Raw genomic sequence first — 2941 nt, forward strand, 5'->3', positions numbered from 1 at the left:
ACATCTGAAGGAAGGTGAGATATAAAGAGGCTTAGCTAACAAGCCAGATATAATCAACAAATAATAATCTGTTATTTATTATTTGAATCGTGGTAGGCCCCAAACCTCCAAACACGATTGGCATTAGTAGACACCATGGGCAGTGGGTGAACCATGGAGTTGGGGAGGCTAGCCCCCCGGCCGCCACATCCCTTCTGTGTGGGGCTCTGCCCCTCCTGCCCACCTTCCCTCACTGGAGCCCAGAGGCCTTCCCCCCATTCCTGGAGTGCCGAGTGGGCGGGCAGCACAGCCCACCCCCCCAGCCCCAGAGCGGCAGGCAGGCGGCAGGCAGCATAGCACAGCTGCCAGCGCGGTGGGCAGGCAGCACACCCCACTCCCACTGGATTCCCAGGTGGGTGGGCGGCACGAGCACCGGCTCCAGCCGCCCAGAGTCCCTGGCTGCAGGCCAGCCCCCACTAGCCCCAGCCTGGGGCAAGGGCCCTGAAGCCCTCCCAAGAGTGGGAGGTCCGGAGGCTCCCACCCAAGATGGAGGCAGAAGCAGCCCCTGCTCATGTCACTGGCCCCACACCCAGGGCAGGTGGAGGGACCCAGGCTCCGCACAGCTTCCTGCGCAATTCTCCCTGACCTGGCTCTGACCAGGCATGCGGGGCCTCAGAGCCACAGCCTGGCCATGATAAGAGCCGCGTGGGCAGCTGTGGGCAGGTGGAGGGTCCGTGGCTCCTCTTACCTGCCTGCGCGGCTCTTACTATGGCCAGACTGCAACTCTTACCTGGCCAGAACTGGGTTGGGGAGAGCTGTGTGGGCAGCTGTAGAGAGCTGACCCGGAGTCACAGACCCTCCTCCTGCCCTGGGCAGCCGGGCAGGGGGGGGACGTGGTTCGGGGGTTGCTCTCGGCCCCCCACATCTTCTATCCACACCCCAGGCAGGTGGAGGGTCTGCCACAACTCCCAATAGCTGCCCGGGCTCCCCAGCTGGACTCCATGCTGGCCTGACCATGGGGTGGGGCTTGAGGGGGGAAGAGGAGGCAAAGGTTTGGGGTCCGGCCAGGCCCGTCCACTTTCAAAAAGTGGGAGGGCTATGGCACCCGGGTCACTCCTGGTTCTCGTGCCACTGGCCCGAGGTCCCAGCTACATGAGAAGGAAGAGCCACAGCAGAGCATGGCCGGAAGCAGGAGGGGGTGGGGCCACACAGGCAGTTTGGGTAAGCTTAGCTTCCCCTGCCTTTGATACCCACTGCCCATGTTAGACACCATCTCTGCTCCAAAGATGGTACAATCTAATTTACAAGTGGTCACAATAATAAAATACTGGTAGTTTTTTTTTCCAGAGGCATCCTCAAGAAATTATTTATAGGTTGTGTGTGAAACAACATCTTTGTGAAGAATAGCAATGCAAGTGCCTCCACTAGTCCATCAATATGCCTCAATCCAGACATGAAGGACACTCTCCTGAGGTGAACAGGTACTACATTCTCCATGCCCGTTCAATCACTGTCTCTGGGACAGAGTTCTAGGGCTAGAGCTGACCCAACGCTCTGATCACTAAGGTACTAGCTGTTCCCCCTGGAGTGGACTTAACTGGGAGATGTGTGCTCAATGGCTTAATTAGACACAGGGCTGATGTGCTAATGAGAGCAATCAACCCATCAGCTGGGAGCAGTTAAGCAGCAGAAAGGAAGTGCAAGAGGGAGGATGCCAGGAGACACAGGAGCTCAGGATGAGGAGATCTTTCCCTCTGCTACCCCAGAGAGTGGGCTATGGGGAAGTTTATGTACACATATGTCGCTGCCCAAAGCTGTACTGATGTACTGGTGGAAGGGACCTAATAAATAACACACTGATGCTTATAAACCTGGAAAGTGTACAGCCGGTTTGTGGTGTTTGAAAGGGTGGAGCAGGGAGCCCTGTCACAGTCTCCTTCAGTGGTGACTGGTAATTAGAGTGCCAATTGCAGTACAGAAGTTTGGTGATGTTGATACTTGTCCATTAGGAATTGGACTGAAAACACCAATTCATTTCACAGTGGTCAACAAGTGACTGGCAGATGATAATGAGTTTTCGGCACTACCAAACTGGTTCCAGTTCAGATCAGTCCCTGAGAGGTGAAAAGTTCTGTATCCCATTTCAAACCCACTGAGATATCCAGTCTCACTCTGGTTTTTGTTTCTCATTGACAGAATTGAACATTTAAAAAAACCCACTTAAATATGAAGAATCTAGAGAACATTATCATAAGATAGTAATAGCGCTAAAACAGGGCAATAATGGGGTGTGTACTTTGACCATGTCCCTTTTTAGTATGTAAATAATACTAAACATGAACTAGTAAGAATGTTTTGGAACTTCTAGGATCTCCTCCCCACCCCCGAGGAACTTGAGAAAACATTCTTATTTACTACATGCTAACTGCTATTTGATAAAGCCAGGGTAAATCAGAATGTAGAGAATGGGAACTCAAATCTGTAATAGTATCTAAATTAAAAGCTCATTTAGTGGTAAAAATGTGACACATTACAAAATGATAGTGAAGATTCAATGAAACTGATCTGTAGACAGCAATATTGTTAGTTAAACATTATTGTATAAGCTTCTTTTTTAATCCTATGAACAACAACTTGCCAAGACTCTTCGCACGGGGCTCAAAGTACAGACTGAACACAGATAACCAGTATGCGACAAGTATCATTGAGATATTTAAAATTTCATCAGCTGAAGACAAAATATAAAACATTGGTACCTAGTTGCTTCAACAGTTTCTTTTCCAGAGTTTACAGACACATAGAAAGGTGCATCATAACTATATTCATCAAAAACTCCCCAACGAAGATGGGCCCATTCATGGACAAAAACTTTAGCTGTGGAAGAGCAGGAGCATATGTGAATTCTAAATATAACACTTTAAAGTTTACTTTATATTTCCGTAGATCATTTAAACAAATTTAG

At 49.8% G+C, this 2941-nt stretch overlaps 1 protein-coding gene across 1 annotated transcript in view; it reads right to left on the reverse strand.

Moving 5' to 3' along the window:
- The window catches only part of LOC117882100 (calcium-activated chloride channel regulator 1-like), a 141397-nt gene that overhangs the window by 99096 nt on the left and 39360 nt on the right, over nt 1–2941 (reverse strand). Inside the window, exon 2 of the mRNA XM_034780081.1 lies at nt 2736–2894. Within this exon, the coding sequence (XP_034635972.1) occupies nt 2736–2894 (159 nt within the window). The remainder of the gene's footprint in view (nt 1–2735; nt 2895–2941) is intronic.

This window comes from Trachemys scripta, chromosome 8 (genome assembly GCF_013100865.1).
Source record: "Trachemys scripta elegans isolate TJP31775 chromosome 8, CAS_Tse_1.0, whole genome shotgun sequence".
In the NCBI taxonomy this organism is placed as follows: Eukaryota; Metazoa; Chordata; order Testudines; family Emydidae; genus Trachemys; species Trachemys scripta.